The sequence below is a fragment of the Eutrigla gurnardus genome (assembly GCF_963514095.1).
Source record: "Eutrigla gurnardus genome assembly, chromosome: 22".
NCBI lineage: Eukaryota > Metazoa > Chordata > Actinopteri > Perciformes > Triglidae > Eutrigla > Eutrigla gurnardus.
This window is the reverse complement of record NC_139933.1, coordinates 2,853,304-2,871,601: the sequence shown is the minus strand read 5'-3', so window position 1 is coordinate 2,871,601 and position 18,298 is coordinate 2,853,304. Positions and strand designations below refer to the sequence as shown.

General features: G+C 41.9%; 1 protein-coding gene across 1 annotated transcript; it reads right to left on the bottom strand.

Moving 5' to 3' along the window:
* Nucleotides 1-4,228: 4,228 nt before the first annotated feature.
* Nucleotides 4,229-7,634, bottom strand: adoa (2-aminoethanethiol (cysteamine) dioxygenase a). The gene is made up of 2 exons (XM_084002201.1): nucleotides 7,069-7,634; nucleotides 4,229-6,200 (listed from the first exon to the last, which is right to left on the bottom strand). The coding sequence occupies exons 1-2, from the start codon at nucleotides 7,411-7,413 to the stop codon at nucleotides 5,760-5,762; spliced, it is 786 nt and encodes a 261-aa protein (XP_083858327.1). The 5' UTR covers nucleotides 7,414-7,634; the 3' UTR covers nucleotides 4,229-5,759.
* Nucleotides 7,635-18,298: the final 10,664 nt, after the last annotated feature.

Here is an 18,298-nt window from a genome sequence, read left to right as displayed (position 1 = left end):
TGGTTTATTACTCATATAGAAGGTGTCAGCCGAGATGCCTTCAAGGACTCAGACGTCGAGGAGAATATATATATTATTTTATGTGTATTTATTTCACTTGTAGAAGCTGTTGACGACGGAAATGTCATGGGGTAAATCCCACCTTGCGTCACTGGTGGCATTTCTGACTCAGATTTTCACCCACACACTTTTTTATTCAAATATCAACTCAGGTTATGAACACCATTTTTTTTTTTTTTCCAAATCGTTTTTTTTTTTACAGAGTAACAAACTATTCTTGGAGCAAAATCACTGAAATGACACAAGATGATACATTTACAACCTTTATAGATGTGTATTATTATGTTTTAAAGGTTTAAAGGAAGAGAGGAATAAACCTTATCAGATAAAAGACTACATGTAGACCACGTGACCAGAAGATCAGAACCAGTGAGTCCAAGTACCCACAATGCAGCCCCCTTATTTTATCAAATTTTTATTTTATTTAAAGTTTATTTCCCGTATAAAGTCTAAATATTGGTTTGAACACCTGGTGGAGAAATATTTATTAGTTATTTAATACACTGGCTCTAAAACACTGGAGTCTGTCAATCAAGTTTATAAGAGTAGAACCTCTCCGGTTGCTAAGCGCAATAAATTCACAAAATATTGTCAAATAAACGCCTAAATAAACATGCTATTTGTTGTTACAAACTTTTACAAGCAGAAATAAAAAAAAGAGCCAATTTTGTGTTTTCTTTTTATGTTATGTTTTCGTTATTCGTCATTTTTTGTGACTCAATTGAGTCATTCATTAATGAATCCCTGGAAAGAAAATGTATTGCAAAGTTATACGTTTGTGTATCGATTCTCAAAAACATGCAGTTGATATGATATTTAATTCGGAAAGCGTCCTCTCAGTGCGTGATGATATAAATGCAGATATATCAGATTTGATGGCAGTGTGTTCTTTATACTGACAGTTTACTGAAATTAGATATTTAAAAAAAAATGCAATTTATTGCTTTACTTACAGTAATCACAATATATCGCCATATATAGAATCATTATCCTCAATTCTTTCTAATTTAATTCATCTGTATTTAACTTTTAGGTTGTTTTCTTTATCATGTATTTGTGTCCAGAACACATTCAGGTGTTTATTTTACTCTTTCTCTATTTCTGTAGATTTCTCCAAAATTCACCAATTTAAACATTCCAGAAAACTTGTTATAGAATAAAATTGTCTTAATGTAAGAAACGGGGAAGTTATACATCCATCAGGGTTTTTTAAACTTACAGAAGGGGTTGTTTTTACATCAGTCAGAGCCTGATTTATAGAACATCCCTAAAACATGAAGGAAAAGTACTTTCTTTTTATCCCTGTTGGCTGTATTTTCATTAATTCATTACATAAAGAAAAAACCTAAAAATGCATAAACTATTATAATACATGTGTAAAATATGAACGAGAAACAGATAGAATAGAATAAATACATAAAAATATAAAATAAATACTAAAAATAAGAAAGACAGAATAAGAAAGAACAGAAGAAAAACATTGTAAATGTGTGAAATCCTTTCAAGTATTATTTTTAAAGTACACAAAACATAAATATAGAAAAGGAGAAAAACTAAATGTATAAAATAAAACAAATATGTACAACAAACAAATATAGGCTAGAAGAAAAGAAAATTAAAAGTGAGAAATTCCAGATGAAAATATGAATATAGAAGAAAATAGAATAAAAATATGTTAAATGTGTACAATCTATCTGAATAAAAATGTTAAGAAGTACACAAATAAACACTTAGATCTGCTTAAAAGTACATTCAAGTGTGTACATTCATTGTGGAGGGGGATATACCAGGAAAAGATTTACATGTGAAATCTGGACTAGCTGCTGCCAATAAAAGCCTTTTCTTGTTCAAGCTGCACCACAAAATGTTTGTTAAATATTCTTTGACTTTGATTCGTGACTTTTTATCCAAATATGAAGATGAGATTAAGTGAGAACCACAAATTAACAATAACGTCCAAGTCCTGCCACAAGTCCTCCATTGTGCTGCCGTGTGGGAGAAGACTTGGCCTTGTGTCCGGACGCTGACCTTTCAGCTCTTCTTTCTCTGTCTAGTTTCTTTGAGGGTCATTGTCCTGTCGGGAATTAAATCGTCTCTCAGTCTCTTTACTTGTTCAGACTCAAGGATCTGACTGTACTTTGTCCTTCTTCTCAAAGCCTTAAAAATATTAATATTACATCAAAGTCTACTGTAACATTCGCAACGTTCTCCTTCATCCTACGTATTTAATACAAAGACCACAGACTGATGTACAATTAAACGTTTTTTCTTCTTCTCAAAACATTGTATTTTTTTCAATGTCGTCTGAAAAAGAAAAATGCTATTAATTTAGGAAAGTTTAATGATACTTCAAATTAGTACCCATTAAACTTGCATAGTTATGAGTCGGTGATGAGTCATGTTGGAGCAGGTTTAGGTTGAATGTAGGATGAAGGTTAAGGACCCGGTTGGTGGGATGAGGGTTAAGGACCCGGTTGGTGGGATGATGGTTAAGGACCTGGTTGATAGGATGAGTGTTAAGGACCGGTTGGTAGGATGAGGGTTAAGGACCCGGTTTGTAGATTGAGTGTTAATGACCCCGGTTTGTAGGTTGTGGGTTAATGACCCTGGTTTGTAGGTTGTGGGTTAAGGACCCGGTTGATAGGATGAGTGTTAATGACCCCGGTTTGTAGGTTGTGGGTTAATGACCCCTTGTTGGTTGGATGTGGGTTAAGGACCCTGGTTTGTAGGTTGTGGGTTAATGACCCCTTGTTGGTTGGATGTGGGTTAAGGACCCCGGTTTGTAGATTGAGTGTTAATGACCCTGGTTTGTAGGTTGTGGGTAAATGACCCCTTGTTGGTTGGATGTGGGTTAAGGACCCCGGTTTGTAGGTTGTGGGCTAATGACCCCTTGTTGGTTGGATGTGGGTTAAGGACCCCGGTTTGTAGATTGAGTGTTAATGACCCCGGTTTGTAGGTTGTGGGTTAATGATCCCTTGTTTGTTGGATGTGGGTTAAGGACCCCGGTTTGTAGGTTGTGGGTTAATGACCCCTTGTTGGTTGGATGTGGGTTAAGGACCCCGGTTTGTAGGTTGTGGGCTAATGACCCCTTGTTGGTTGGATGTGGGTTAAGGACCCCGGTTTGTAGATTGAGTGTTAATGACCCCGGTTTGTAGGTTGTGGGTTAATGATCCCTTGTTTGTTGGATGTGGGTTAAGGACCCCGGTTTGTAGGTTGTGGGTTAATGACCCCTTGTTGGTTGGATGTGGGTTAAGGACCCCGGTTTGTAGATTGAGTGTTAATGACCCTGGTTTGTAGGTTGTGGGCTAATGACCCCTTGTTGGTTGGATGTGGGTTAAGGACCCCGGTTTGTAGATTGAGTGTTAAGGTGTGTACACACCGGAAGAACTGCCCGACTCGCGTCGGTAAATGAAGTCGGGCTACTTAATATGGCCGACTCGAACAACGACATGGGCGGTTCACACCTACGGAATTACAGCCGACGCCATACGTTCCGCGCTTGCGCGAGATGTAATGTCTCCAAAACAACAGGCGGCGCTAATCTGTATTGTGGGCCAAAAAACACGAAAACCGGAAGTAGCCGGTCCTCTCTAGACCACCTTCTTCGATTCCATTGGTTATCTGGTATGTTTACCATCGTCACTTCCGGGCTTCACTGATTCGCTAGTCAAGCTGCTAGCCTCCACCAATCACAATGGTAAAAGAATGACCGACTCGAATGGCGGATTACACATTTGAATCAGCTGAAATGAACGCCGACGTGGGCCGATTCGAGCAACCACACCAAGGAGACTCATGTCACGGACGCCGACTCTCTCAAAGACGCCGATTTTCGGTCCGGTGTGAGCCCGCCTTTAATGACCCCGGTTTGTAGGTTGTGGGTTAATGACCCCTGGGTGGTAGAATGAGGGTTAAGGACCCCTGGTTGGTTGGATGAAGGTTGCCTTTGTAATAAAAAAAGGCTATGGGGGGGTTAAACAGAAATTGCGCTCTACAAAAGTAGATTATTTTGGATGCTCTTGTAGAATGATTTTGTGGGAGTCTCTGTTCCTCGGAGGGGAACTGAACTCCACGGAGGTCAAATAATAAGATCGCTGGCACATTACAGCTCAGTGGGGAATCCAAAAAAACACCAACTACATGTTCCATGATTATTCCCATTTATTTTATTGATCACAAACATTCAACGTCAGACTGACAGAATCGTGGTCAAACTGGCATACAGGCCTGTGTGAAGTGGAATACAGGCCAAAGAGGCTGGTGCTCTGCAAAGACTAAACAACAATATATATAAATATATATATTTATAGATATAGTGATATGTAAAAGGTAGTGAAGGCCGTCATTGAGATCTTCTGGATTGGGTTTGAAGACTTTGTCTTTGAAGACAAATATCAAATTTATGATTTTAGACTAGACATCGTGTTTCATGTTGTATATTCTTATATAATAAGGATTGTCTTTTTGTGGTTTTAAAGGCTGGATTACAGTAAAGAGATGTCACTTTGAAGAAAAATATTTTTTAATGCACCAATGGTCAACGCTTCAATATGGTCACAACATCCATATTGAGGTATTTTGACAAATGATCTTGTTATACTTGATTGATGGGGCCAACCCTAGACCATATCAGAAGTAGTAGTGTAGTAGTACAAAGACAATATAATACATCACAGATTATTGTTGCTGTAGGGCAGAAACCTTGTACCTCCATATTTCCTATTTTTCATCAATCAATGCTACTGGCACTGTAGTGTACATGTATAAAATATGAATGCAATATATTGTGGGGAAACAGACACAGACATTGCAATATTGTTTTCCTGCAATATATATATTGAAATGCTAAAAATGTGATTATTCACCTTTCATTTTGTAGACTTCATTTTTAAGTTTAAATGCATCAATCTGGTCCTCTTTAAAGCAGTTAAGACTCTTGATAAACAGCTATGTGCTGTAGTAAACAAAGTTTTTTCTTCAGTGAAGTGGTGACGTCACCAAGTATCTGTGCACATCGCCATGGTGATGCTGCAACGATTTATCGTGCAGCCCTACATGAGAGTTTCTGATCACATATAAATATATGATTAGGGTGCTGAAGAGTTGTTTTTGGACATACAAGGTTTCCACCCGACAGCAACGATACACAGAAGTCACTGGACACCAGATTATATTCCCGATCAAACCGGTGTAGGAACCTGGAATAAGTTAATGACATCACATAACAATAAAAATGTATATATATAGTGTGTGCACTTTGGAAGAAGAAATAAGCGTGTATAAATAAGCGTGTACATGATCACAAATAAGGCAGACAGGTCTTGAGGTACAAGCATTAAGACATGATGTGGAAAATAAAAATAATGTGTAAAAGGCATTCAAGCCTCCCAGAAGACAGCGATCGCCCCGGCATCCTCAGACCGATTGGCTAATGACATTCATGTGTGTACAAGGCAACATATTTCTTTAACAACTCTTTTCTCTCAGTACCGATGAGATTTTTAAGGATTTGTGGAAGGCAGTCCAGTAGTCCTCGTGCTGTCTCATCCCCTGAGCAAGGCACCCAACCCCTTTTGAGTTCCAGGTAGTAATGATCCTCGTGTTTGACCTCTCTGTGGAGCATCCGCCTGTGGATGGATGGATATCCCCGTGTTTTCACCGTCGTATCCTGCAGTTCAGTCCCTCTGATGAGGTTTCATTCAGAAAGAGACTTCAGGGCCCGGGTAGGCTTCCCCCCCACACCAGAAGTCCTCCGGCTGAGGGATTTCCAGCAGCCATGACTCCTCTTCTTTCTCCCCCTCGTTGCTCTTCCTATCCGCCCCCCCCTCCGCCACAGTTTGCAGGACTTTGTAATAGTGACAGTCCCGTCCGTCGTCTGGATTGTACGGAGGTGCCAGGATGTCCAGGAAAGCCGCCGGCCCCCCGACTGTGTCGATCTGATGGAGGTTATCCCGTAGAGGAGTGAGGAGGCACGGCCCGCTGGTCTCCGAGTACTCGACGACCGAGCGGAGCACGGAGCGCCGCAGGGAGGTCGTCTGGAAAGGAGCCAGCGGGGGCTCGAAACGAGGCGGGACGGTGCCGACGGTCTGGTCGTCCTCCAACTTGTCAAAACAGCGGACGCTCACCTTCCCGTAGAGAACCTGACAAAGAGACAAGATACAGTCAGAGGACAATCCTCCTGATAACACCAGTAGTACACAGGTTACTAGGAGGGGGTGATACAGGACTTTATCATGGATCACAATAGAAAAAAGAAAGAAATAATAATAAATAATCATCCTTGATTCTAATATTGAAGACATTTTGTCTTTGAAGGTGTCTCTTGATTTAAAAACAATATAGCGCTCTTTTTTTAATGATCAAGATTTCTCCCCAAAACTTTGACAGAGAGAACGTGGGATCATCAATCAAAAGGTGATATTTTTCATTATTTTCCTGGTGCTAGTCTTTTATTTTCCTGAGCTTAATGTCAAGCTGAAACATTATTTCCAGAGTATCTATCTTCTTTATGGCGACGTATTTGTAAATGAAACAGGACCGAAATGATGTACAATTGTGTTCCTAAAATTGTATAATATTCAATTGTTTAGTTTGTAGTAATTCAATTAAAAAAATGTATACAGGAATATGCAAAATGCATAATTATTGAAATAACACAGCTATTGAACTGTAGTCAATTGATGCAAATGTATTTATTTTATCAATTAGCATGCAGAGAAGGTGGACGTTTGAAGGACCCTCAGGGTCGGGGGGGGGGGGGGATACTATATATATATATATATATATATATATATATATATATATATATATATATAAATAAATAAGAGTGTGAACCACATGTTTTCTGAACCTCATTAAAATGATGCTGATTGAGCCATAAAACCGTTTCTGGTCACGTGTCTGACACACAGGCTAACCTCCCTAGCTACAGCTAGCATCTAGCTTGAACAAATTAAGGGTTAGCTAACAAAACAAGGGGCCGTAATAACACGACGGTGTGTACCAGACCTTCAGCATCCCGTTCATGCCCGGGTGGTCGTGCAGCGGTATGGAGGTCCCGGTCGCCAACAGGAACACCCCCATGCTGAACACCTCCGTCTCGCAGATGTGCATGTAGGACACCGGGGAGCTCTGGAGGTGCCCCGCCGCCCCGGAGCTCCGTTTCCGGGGAGCGATGTTCAGGTCGGCAGCCCTGGCCGCGGTCACCAAGGAGATCAGTTCATTCTGCTGCCCGTCCGCAACGACTTTATTGTTATCATCCCCGTTGGCCGACTTCGCCTTGAAGCCTTGGAAAGCCGTGTAGGCTTGCGTTGCTATCTGCTGGATGAGAGGAGTTTCGTTGTCCCGCGGCATTTTCTGGCTGCGGGGAAAAGCGAACTAACGGTTATCGGCTCCCGAGTCTCCGACCGCAAACACACACAAACCGCCGTGCGAATCCTCCGATGTCAAAAAAGTCCATAAAAAAACACAGAAAAGCGACTTTAATATAAAAACAAACCGCAATTCATGGTCGTTATGTCTAATTTCATCCCGAGATAAGAGACTTCCCCTCCAGTCATTTCCCCCCTCAACGATTCCCCCTCTTGCTCGTCCGCGCTCGCGGGGCCTGCGCACTACACGAAAGGCAGCATGGGACATGTAGTTTCATCAGTAAATAAAAGTGAAACAAATCACGTAAACATGGACAGTGGAGCACTTGCTTGAGCAGCTCGTTTTTAACAGACACCAGTGTGTGATTGTGTAAGATTAGGACCCATACTTCCAGAGAAAAACAGGGGAAAGCTGAGACCGATTTTTCAGTGAGACTACATTTCCCAGATATCCTAGCGATGGATGGAGATGCAGAGGGAAAGGCCAGACAGGCCATTGAACTCTCCACAACCCTTCCTGTTAACGTCGCATCCTCTATCATCCTCTACCAATGGCTGAGTGAACATGCTGTTCCGAACCACACAATCTACAGAATTTAATTCAATAAATCCAATTAATACAATATTTAATGAAGTAAATACAATTAAAGGAATAATCCATGAATACTCCATCTATTGTGGACTGGGGTCAATGTAATTGCCAGTGCAGATTGCACAGGGGTCCACCAACAACAAACAAACAACACAAAAAACAAATAAGTGTGCTGGACTTAAATAATAAAGGTTTATTTTAAAGTATATTAACCAATATAGGTCTAACATAATTATATGTAGTTACATGACCAGATAGCACCAGGCATTAAGGATTAGGTTTAGCTCTAAGTTTAGGGTTTAGGGGCGTGTGTTTTTACATCACTTTGGCGCCCCGTATAGTGCATACCCACTTTTTGCGCCACTGCATACGGGTCATTGTGAGAGGCGAGGACCATCAACGTATTTCATCAGTGAGTTATGAGGTCATACACCTGGTCATTATGTCCTATTTGACATTTATGGGATGTCGGGGGAAAAAAAAGCAGTCGGCCAATCAAACGGCAGCAGCGTTCCCTGCCGGCCGCGGCCTTCTGGAGCAGGAGGAAGTGAACGTGGTTAACCCGACAACAAAGCCCAGGGCTGAGTCACCCAAACACGGTCTGAGCAAAAGCACTCCACTGATCGCATGTGTCCATGTGTGTGTGTGTGTTTGTGTGTGTGTGTGTGTGTGTGTGTGTGTGTGTGTGTGTGTGTGTGTGTGTTTGTGTGTGTTTGAACGGTACATTTGTGTGCGGGTTATGATTCGAGTGCCTACTTTACATGTGTGTATTTTTTTTTTTTTGTGAGACTAACTCAGCGTTTTGTCCGTGTTGCATTCTCTATGACCGGTGAGGAGACACAAAGAGAGCTACTTCCTCTTGAGAAATAATGAGGACAGTTCATTATAGGTTAACACACACACACACACACACACACACACACACACACACACATACACACACACACACACACACACACACTTCCGTGTGGTTGACACATGCACGGTGTCATTGCTCTAGAAGATGAGACCGCGTTGCTTAGAGACGTTGGTCATCATTAGATAAGGCATGTGGTAAAGTAATTAAATGTATTTGGCATCCCAGAGCGTCGGGCAGACAGGTAGTCTATGAAATCATCCTTTGGTTTAATTGTTTATTCATCTCTTCCACAGGTTGGAGGTTTCTTAAAGGAGCATGTTTACACACAGCCATCAGCTCAGTGGCTGGGTTTGTTTTTAGTAGTATTGTTGGGATGGAGAACCTTTTTCCTATCAAGAGCCATCACCCCTGATATAGATGGTGTCATTTCAAAATAAATGTTAAGTTTCCTCTTATAATATGCAAACAGTGTCTTTAAAACCAACTCAATAGAGGTTAATTTGGTTAGATTTAGTAAACAAATGTATTTATTATTTTAATGGCTTAGCATTTTTTACGTACATCATTAAAAAGTGTTATACATGGCACATAGGCTGCACTACATATTATTATTGGCCAGTTTAATAAGGAACACAGTTTTATATTATATGTAATAGGGGGTCTCTCCACTGGGTCTCTATAGGCCTGAATCTTCAGGGCCACCGACCAGCTCGAGGTATTTTATCTGCTGAAAGCATAAAACAATATTTTCTAAATTATTTACTGAGGACAAAATTGTAAAAAAAAAAAAGCCCCCCGTTTGTCCGAGATCGTATTTGCAATTCCTGCCGTTCCTCGGAGAACATAAAGCCGACATTATTCTCGGCCTGTAAAAATGTGCATGACTAACATTGCGGAGAAGTCAAGCAAGCATCCCCATGAGGCCAAGCGACCCTGAATGGAACAAACCATTGTCCCGTCTGACCACAATTTGCATCGGAATATAAAAACACATACAAATACACACATACACGACGTGTTGGACAATATCTATATGTGGACAGACGGGTGGAAGCACAGGTGCATGTATAACATTCAAGTATGCACCAATACGTGTGAGTGAACACACACACAGAAATATTCACACACATTCCTTCGTCCTCTGGAATCAGCATATTGAGACAAAGAAACAATGATAACAGCTGCTTATGGATCACTTAGCGCGACCCGTCAACGTGGCCTTTGTGCGCCGTCAATACGCCGCCTGTTCTCTGTCATCAGAGTTGTCATTATTTCGCGATTGTGTTCCACGGTTGAGAACATGAGGAAAGTCTTTTATTTGTTGCCCCCCCTCACTTTTGGCCTCATTGAATCAGGCCATCATTGAGAATGAAGCCCAACTCTGTTGTTGTCTGTCAAAGAACGCTAACAACCGGAGCCAAAGATTTAAAATTCATAAGCTTGCCGGAAAAAAAAAATGTCTGCATAACTTGAGTGTGAAGCGGCAGGAGACGATGTAATGCTAATGTTTGTTCTTTCCATCAAGAAGATGCTTTCTTCAGACGTCCATGTCGGATCCGTCAGCAGGAACCCACACAACCTCGTCACGACCCTGAAATGTGACATTCTATAGAAAGGTGCTCTTGATGCACACTGTGTTTGTTATACTATATAATTCAATGTTAATTTCAATCATGAGAAAATAAGTTTTCTAGATGAATTTAACATAATAACACTTTGCTGTAAGGTTGACCTTCAATTATGAAGCTAACTTTAACAGCTTCACACAACAATAACGTTTTTAAAGTTTTCTCTCTCTCTCTCTCTCTCTCTCTCTCTCTCTCTCTCTCTCTCTCTCTCTCTCTCTCTCTCTCTCACAACACACACACACACACACACACACACACACACACACACACACACACACACACACACACACACACACACACACACACACACTCTCTCTCTCTCTTTGTTGTTCGTGGTTGGGCTGCAGACCCTGACCACCAAGCTGAGAAGTCTGGATTAGGAATGATGACAGCCAAGGCAATGCTACACACACACTCACACACATAGAGACACTTTATGTTTCTGATCTATCTATCCAACTATAATATGTGTTTGATTTAATAGCAATAAACAGATTACAAAGGATGTTGATGTCTATAATGATGGTGATTAGTAAAGAAGTCTGAAGTCATGCTTTGTTAACTCTGTCTGCAAGACGACAAGCAAACAACTTTTAAAACGCTGGTTTTCTGAATGGAGTCTGGTTGATAAATGCTAGGCTACGCTAACATTGTAGCTGCTCCATCAACACTCCATATAAGGTCATCTAGACATAAATACAGCAGAGTTGTTTGGACCACAGACAGTCTCTGGTTCTTGCACATGGTCTGGTCTGGTCTCTGGACTAATGTGAGCTACTATCTAGACCTCTGGGGGACCACAGACAGTCTCTGGTTCCTGCACATGGTCTGGTCTGGTCTCTGGACTAATGTGAGCTACTATCGTAGACCTCTGGGGGACCACAGACAGTCTCTGGTTCCTCCACATGGTCTGGTCTGGTCTCTGGACTAATGTGAGCCACTATCGTAGACCTCTGGGGGACCCCAGACAGTCTCTGGTTCCTCCACATAGTCTGGTCTGGTCTCTGGACTAATGTGAGCTACTATCTAGATCTCTGGGGGACCACAGACAGTCTCTGGTTCCTCCACATGGTCTGGTTTGGTCTCTGGACTAATGTGAGCTACTATCTAGACCTCTGGGGGACCATGAAGTCACACTTAGAAGGGCTGATAGTGATCACATGATAACTGATCTGTTCTTTACTCTTATGAGACCCGAACACAAACTGAAGTGTTGGGGTTTTGGTTTAGCTCTGTGACAAATGATCCCTACGTCCAAAGCTGATGATGAAATCCACTGCATCTCTATCCATCAGGCCTCCGAGCAGTAAAAGTGTAACACAATGGGGCGGAACCAGCCTGTTTGTCACTGCTGTCGCTGCTTTGATGGAAACTATTACCTCTGTGTAAACGGTCTGACTCCAGTGGGTCTCCTGGCTCTACGTATACCTATAGCCCCTTCCAGACATGCCCCTCCCTCTGTAAATACTCTGTAAACTACCCTGTATGTGATGAATTAAACTTTCATCATCATTATTATTATTATTGAAAGGCTCCAGAACGATTCATCCAATCTTGAAAACGGTCCCGAGAGGAATAAACTGTTGATATGAGTGTTGGCGGTTGATGGGGGAGGGCTGATCGGCGCTGCTGTATGGACAGCAGAGCGGCCCATTGCTATGCTAATGCTCTGCTCGTCACATTCAGAGCCTCTCCTCTGACTCACACATCTGTGCTTTTCTAGTAAATGACGTGAAACCTCCCAGATCCAAATACTGCACACTAATAATAACACATCCGGAGGCTAGTGGCTCCAAACACTGATCATCATCGTTGACCCTTGACCTTTGAGCCCCAGAATTGTTTGGTTGGAGTATAGTAAATACTATGTTCTTCTTCAGATTGCAGTGGAATCATTCCATTCTATTGTATTGTTGTGGAGTTTATAATGAGACATCTTAAATGCCTCCAGAATGATTGATGATGAGGTTGATGAACACATCAGGATGGAGGATCCACCCCATGCTAGTACAGCATTGTGTCCCTTATAATGCTTTAAAATCATACAAGTCGATATTTATTCTTGCAGTCGGCGATTATTATCTGAGAGAAGATCTTAAAGTCGCCTCAAGTTGAGGAGAACTTCCCCGCCAGTGGAGGGCTGGTGTGGAGCTTGAGGAGGGGGGTTGGTGTGTGTGTGTGTGTGTGTGTGTCTCAGGGGCAGGAAGGACTCACCTCCTCCCACCTCCACTCCCCCAGCCTCCCCCCCGGCCAGGCCCTTTGTTCCCCGATGATGTATGAGACAGCGTCTCCCTTGGAGTACCACAGGAACACGACAGCGGAGCAACAACAACCGTCCCATAATGGAGACTGATGGGACGGCTCCCGCTCTCTTCACTTTGTCCGCTACTAAGATTGAGCTGGCGCGGCACTCCAGGCTCCTACGGGGCCCTTGGACAGCTCCGAGAGGGGCCCTCGTAAGGAAAGACTCAACCTGACGGCGGCTCACGTCTGTCGGCCGCGCTGGGTCCCGCCACGGCCTGACAGGTGGATGGACGGATGGGTGACGTATGAGCGGGTGGAACCTGCGCAGGTCTTTGTGGGCTGGGTGACAGTGGAGGAGAGGTGATGGGTCCCTGGTCCTCTGGTTTCCTGTTGGACATTCCTGGGATGACTGAGCTCAGCATCTTTCCCTCAGAGCATTCACAGCGGCTGAATGCTGTCAGCTGAGGGAGGTTTGGTTTCTGCGGGATTTCAAAAAAACACTTGAATTTCCATTATCGGGATCTTCGTAGAGATCTTCACAAAGCTGTCGAGTTCACTATCATGGGAGGGAAGTAAAAAAAAAACAGAGCTCAGGATCCAAAATCTCTGAATCCCTTATTTATTTATCATCATGATGACTCCTTATGATTTCTGATCATCTTATTTAAGTTAATTTGATTGTTTTTCACTACGTAGATGAATAATTATACGACATATATCACACAAATGTTACGTAAAAAAAGTAAAAAGTGCACAATGTTAAAAAATGTACGTCTTATCTGTGATGCAATAGCAATATTTGTTTCTTTTGATGATTATCGGGATAATATATCGCAATTATTTTGACCAGGAGATGTTCATATCGTCCCGTGTTTACTCACACAGCAGCAAAGCTGGGAGTAAATTAACTAAATAAATAAATGAATGTTCGGACCCCTTTTCTGAGAGAGGTTACCATAGAAAGGAAAAATAAAGATAGAGCAAGGCAGACTGTGGGAAAAAAACATGTATAAAAGTAATTGTGAGTAATTGTTTGAATTTCCTGTTTTGCTGTGAGAGTCCCTCCTGAAGATCCTCAAAAACATCCAAATGACTCTCATTATCAGCTTCAGAGGGAAGATGGTGAGATGATGGAGAGATGACTTAATTACCTGAACAGTGATACAGGTGAGGGCAGCACAGTGTGTGTGTGTGTGTGTGTGTGTGTGTGTGTGTGTGTGTGTGTGTGTGTGTGTGTGTGTGTGTGTGTGTGTGCGTAGCATGCAAACAGATCATGAGTCAGACAGGAAATAGATATTGTGATCTTTCAGTGAGGTGCAGGCTCAATTATTGAACAGATAATACAGTGTAATATCAGAATAACTCTCTTCTACAAAAAGACTTTCTCATCATTTCCTGTGGAGGCAACGGAAGGATTAGTTTGATTTAAACAAAAAACCAACAAGTCATAGGTGAAGAAAAAGAAGAAGAAGATGATGATGAAGAAGAAAAAGAACAACTCCAACAACAAAAACAACAACAAGAAGCACAAGAAGAAGAAGAAGATGATGATGAAGATGAACAATAAAGGAAGTTAATAAAAAAACGTACTGGAAACCCTTTAAATTGCACCAATAATGAATAAATACACCTACAACACACAGCGTCACCTGGATTTCTTGCTCAAGTTGAAATAGTTAAACGAAGGAAACAGCAGCAGGCTTGTCGTGTTTCTCGACACGGACTGAAGTTTGTTGTCTCGGCCGTAATGACAAGCGGCTGCTGTCATGAGGGGAATCTGCAGATCCAAAACAAGGAAGTGAAAGCAGTGGATGGAGGCCAGCTCATAGGTCACGCATGTGTTCATGTGTATGTGGATTAATGTTGCCTATTTCAGAAAGTCATGCAGCTAAATACAGACTTCAGATTCCGTGACATGGAGTCCGTTGGTGAAAAGTGTGGAGGATGTTTGGCCAAACGGTGACGTTGTAGGGTGAAGGAAGCAGTAACTCGGGTAGTTTTACTGTCACAGATACTGGTTGCTATGGTGATGGAAAGAGATTTAAAACAAATGTCAACACTCAAATGTTCAAATTTCTCAATAATTTTGCTGCAGAAATCCATGTTCCCCTTCCAGGATGAGTTACAATAATGTTGATGGTCTCCTGACCTTTTGATCTCACATCACCAGCTCTAAATGTCATTCATCCAACAGGCCAAATATCCAAATATCTTTCAACAACAAGGCAGATCAAAGGGCTTTACATAAAACATTAAAAGCACTGCTAAAAAAAATCATTAAGCATGTAAATCAAATTCAAATGTAAAAACAAATTATAAAATTCAAAAAAATTCAAGAACTATTTTGGAAAAGTTTTAAAAATAGCCTCAGCTGTAGTTTGTGTTTGTTGCTCATTGCCGAATTCTAATTCAGTAAATTATCATTTTTTAGGCATGCTAGGATGCCGATGTTCACATTTTGCACCACAGCTTGTATTTCACGATGACCAAATATGGAATTTATGGCTCCGGTGAGTTTTTTTTAAAATCTTGAAATGTCCCATCGGACACCTGTTGGTGACGCCCGGCAGGAAATCTCGCCTGACCCTACACACCCTCAACATTATACAATATTAAAATAAATAAAAACAAGGTCACAATAGTGTCGCCATATACTGATAATGATGTTAACTTTTGCTGCTCCGTCCGTGTGGAGTTTCATCACCCGGCTCTGTTTGTAATTGAAGGTTCGCCCACAGATCGCTGCCGTGTAACTGTGTGTGTGTGTGTGTGTGTGTGTGTGTGTGTGTGTGTGTGTGTGTTTATTGTTCAGGGGGCAACAGCCAGACTCAGTGATGTGGAAATATTGGCTATGGATTTCTTATGGTGTCATTCATCTCTTCATCGTTTCTTTCTCGCTCTCTGATAACATCGGGTCGTCTCTGCTAAATGACGGATCATTCCACCGCAAACACCACTGCGTTGAAAGTGGACCAATTTATCAGCTCACTTTATTGCTCTTCTTCTGTGTGTGTGTGTGTGTGTGTGTGTGTGTGTGTGTGTGTGTGTGTGTGTGTGTGTGTGTGTGTGTGTGTGTGTGTGTGTGTGTGCTCCTGGTGGGTAGATGTGAAACTGTGGGGGAAACTATGAAAAACAGACTTTCTCTTGTCTTTCTCTTTATTAATAGGACTGATAGTAGAATAAACATATTATCAGGCGTCAACCTCCGGTTCTGAAAAGTGAAGCCAACAACTTGCATTCTCTCTGCTGGCCATCAGGGGGCAACTGCTCTGGTTGTGAAAAAGAAGTCTGGTTGTATAGAAGTCTATGAGGTTTACCCTATTATTTATGTATTTATCTATTTATTATGTCAGTAAAACTTGCAATCATGAGTTTATAATCTAATGATGGAACCTGGTCCTGGTCCTGGTCCTGGTCCTGGTCTGCTCCAGATTTCTGCCTAAGTCTGTTAAGGCAGTTTTTTCCCTCCGCTGTGACGCTGCTGGTGATGTCGGAGTGTGATATTCGTTGACTTTGAAAATGTTCGATGTGTAAAGTGTCCTGAGATAATGTTTGTTATAATATGACCCTATAAATAAAAAGGCACAGGTGGGCGGACATAAAGTCGATCGGAGGGCTGATGAGACTCAAACAACATCCAAAAAGACTGGAAATCTAGCAAAACACACACGAGGCTGATAATTTCAGAATAAAACAGGAAATAACCAACATAAACTTAAGGTCTTGACAATTTCAAGTTGTCTATTATGGTCCATTTATAGACTAAAGCAGGGGATGGTTTAGGGGGCGGGGCTACATTGTTTTTTGTTGGGTTATTTTTAGCAGGTGGAGTCCAAAACGAGAGCTAAAAGAGGGAGAATATTGGTCTAACAATCACCGGACACAAACACAACTATGATAGTGTTGCTTTGTAACCACTACTGTAATGAAGGGATTGCTTACTAAACATTATATGGGGACATTTATGAACGTGGATCCGTCTGCTAAAAGTCACGGTGTCAGCAGTGAACCAGTTAGACTTTCCATGTCACAGCCACAAACATGAAAGTGTTTCTGAACCGCATGAGTTCACTTTCACTCTGCAGACACGACAATTTTCCAGCAACCTTGATGATTTATGAATAAACAATCTGTATGCTTATTATTATTACTATCATTTTTGTTTCTCTGCTGCGGCAACCGGTCGGTCAGACCGGCTGGTGATAATCAGTTCCTCGTCTGGTCCATTCTTCCTGTTCTTCGTGAGCAGACTTCAGTTCCTTCATGGGCCAAGGATCCAGTCATTCAGCCCATCAGTCCACAGGGTATATGCAGGAAGAGCTGGGCCTGTTTTATTATGACTAAACACACACTCTCATATACACCCACGGACGGGCGGAAACTCCCTATGGACGGACATAAATGTCACAGAGAGCACATCAGATGTCACAAACACGCATCTAAACAGTGTGTTTTTAGGTTATTTATGGAGGGCTTGACCTTTTTTCCTTTGTTTGTCTCTAAGAGTAACGTTACAAACCTTCTCATAGACTTCCATGTAATCAGACTTCTTAGGGCAGGTGTGTCAAACTGATCCAGTAAAGGGCCGCTGTGGCTGCAGGTTTTCATTCCAACCAAGCAAGAACACACCTGATCCAACCAATCAAGGTGTGAAGGCAAATCAGGTAGGTGAATAAGTCGAGTCAGGTGTGTTCTTGCTTGGTTGGAATGAAAACCTGCAGCCACAGCGGCCCTTTACTGGATCAGTTTGACACACCTGTCTTAGGGGGTCGCCCCCTAATGGCCAGTCGAGAGGATGCAGGTTTAAGGCACTTTATATTTGGCTTCACTTTTCAGAATCCTCTTCTCATCACTTTAAAATATATTTTCAAAAATTAGATTTTTCTTGAATTCTCACATTTAGAGCAATGAAATGAAATAAAGCAATGAACACCAATGCTGCCCTGTGATTAGTGTGGCCCGGTGGCACCATCACCTCTGATTTCAGGTAGGGTGGGGGTTAGCTGTAGCAAACTAGTTGAGGATAATAACAGCACTAATATCGTTAGGCGGAAGGTGAAAATTGATCATCAGAAACGGAACAAGCACTCGATGTTAACGAGAGGAAGTTCAAAGGCTCTGAAACCCAACGAGGGCAGCTCAGAGTCTCTTCACAACACAATGCCAACGAGGACAATTAACAAGACGAGGATGATGACGTCAGCGATTGTAATGATGATGAAGGACCTCGGATTCAGGTCCATCCAACACCAGACAGTGAAGTAGTCTAGGACCAATTACTGTTTTATTTTTGTCCCTTTTGAAATGTTGTTGTGCTGAATCCACGTTGTCATTTATCTGCTGGCACCATCAAGTGGTATGGTTTGTTACAGCATCATTCTGTTCAATAAATGATCAAGAAGATAAAAAAAGATAAACATCTCCAGTAGGGCTGCAGAGGGCGCCATTGTAGAGCGGATGTCGCCTGTTCCTTGTTTCTCACGGGGCGGAACCGGAACCTTCTTACATTTGTTTTTTATTTAGTTTAATTATTTTTAATTGAACA

Coding starts and splice junctions, on each gene's coding strand:
- adoa (XM_084002201.1), bottom strand. CDS start 7,413: ATGCCGCGGGACAACGAAACTCCTCTCATCCAGCAGATAGCAACGCAA. Junction 6,201..7,068: donor GCATGAACGGGATGCTGAAG/GTCTGGTACACA, acceptor TCTCTTTGTCAG/GTTCTCTACGGGAAGGTGAG.